The sequence below is a fragment of the Telmatherina bonti genome (assembly GCF_933228915.1).
Source record: "Telmatherina bonti genome assembly, chromosome: 16".
NCBI lineage: Eukaryota > Metazoa > Chordata > Actinopteri > Atheriniformes > Telmatherinidae > Telmatherina > Telmatherina bonti.
Genome location: NC_136614.1, coordinates 20,946,233 through 20,947,395, shown reverse-complemented (window position 1 = coordinate 20,947,395; position 1,163 = coordinate 20,946,233). Strand labels below are relative to the sequence as shown.

The 1,163-nt window shown below is 35.3% G+C and overlaps 1 protein-coding gene across 1 annotated transcript in view; it reads left to right on the top strand.

Moving 5' to 3' along the window:
• The window catches only part of fig4a (FIG4 phosphoinositide 5-phosphatase a), a gene marked incomplete at its 3' end in the record, with an annotated part of 51,145 nt that extends 50,322 nt beyond the window's left edge, over window positions 1-823 (top strand). The window contains 4 exon segments of the mRNA XM_079255490.1: window positions 643-658; window positions 660-704; window positions 706-795; window positions 797-823. Coding sequence (XP_079111616.1) covers window positions 643-658; window positions 660-704; window positions 706-795; window positions 797-823 — 178 coding nt within the window.
• Window positions 824-1,163: the final 340 nt, after the last annotated feature.

The following is a 1,163-nucleotide window of genomic DNA, read 5'->3' as shown; positions in this document are numbered from 1 at the left end:
TATATATATATATATATATATATATATATATATATATATATATATATATATATATATATATATATATAAGGCAGTTCATTGATGTTTTGTTTGTTTGTTTTGTCAGATTAGTTTTTAAATTTTTTATTATTTTTCCAAGTACAAAAATGCAAATTTAAATACCAATTTACAAAGCTTCTTCAACCTACAGATGTTTCAAAAAGCCAATAGCCAAGGAGGCATGTGCCTGAGCAGCTTCTCAACTAGGCCCCAGCTGCTGTTGGTAATGACTGACAGAGTGGATGACCTGACAAGCACACCATTGTTAATCCATTCTGAGGATGATTAGACCATGCTTTAGAGTTAGTTTCTGAGAAAACATGGGTAATTCTGCTGCAAAAGCACCCATCTTTGCCATCCTCATGTTTGTTTTCATTAACACTTCTCTTAATGACTCACTGTCAGCAGCAGGGTTTTACACTTGTTGGTCAGATGAAAACAGTTTTTACTGACAGTGCTTGATTGTCAAGTAGCAGATATGTATAGAAATATTTCCCTTAAGAGGTTTTTTTGTCTTGTTTTGTTTTGGTTTTTTTGGTTTTTGTTTTTTTATAAAAAAAGCATTTCCATCCATTTTTCTCGTATTTTTTCCCTTCTTCTCAGAGAGCCAGTGTCCCGCTTTCTCGGAGGACAGCATCTACAACGTTTCTCTTCCGCAGGTGGACAGAGGACAGTCGAGACGTGTTTGAGAGCCATGTTCTGATAGGTCATGGCCAGGTGAGGGCACTGTGCAGAGAGGACATGCTAATGTACAGGGGAGTACGTCAAGAACAGATACATGTGAGACTCCGATAACAGGAGTGGATCTCTGTTAGCAGAGCAAAAGGCCACGACCATTACCTACTGTTCATCACCACATTCCAGCTTTAAGACTCACAAATGTTTTAGATGAAGATTTTTGTTTGTGAGATCAAAAAAAAGTTTGTTTTTTGGGGTTTTTTTTTTTTTGGATTACAAGTTATTCTCCCTCACTTCTATTTATGGAGCTTTTTATTTGTTTTGTTTTATTTTAGTCACAGTTTTTCTTTTAAAGACAATAAATGTTTATTTATGTCATTTTCAATCATCTGAATTCATGTGAACTGTTCTGAATGATGGAACCAGTTCTTATGGGCTGCCTTTCC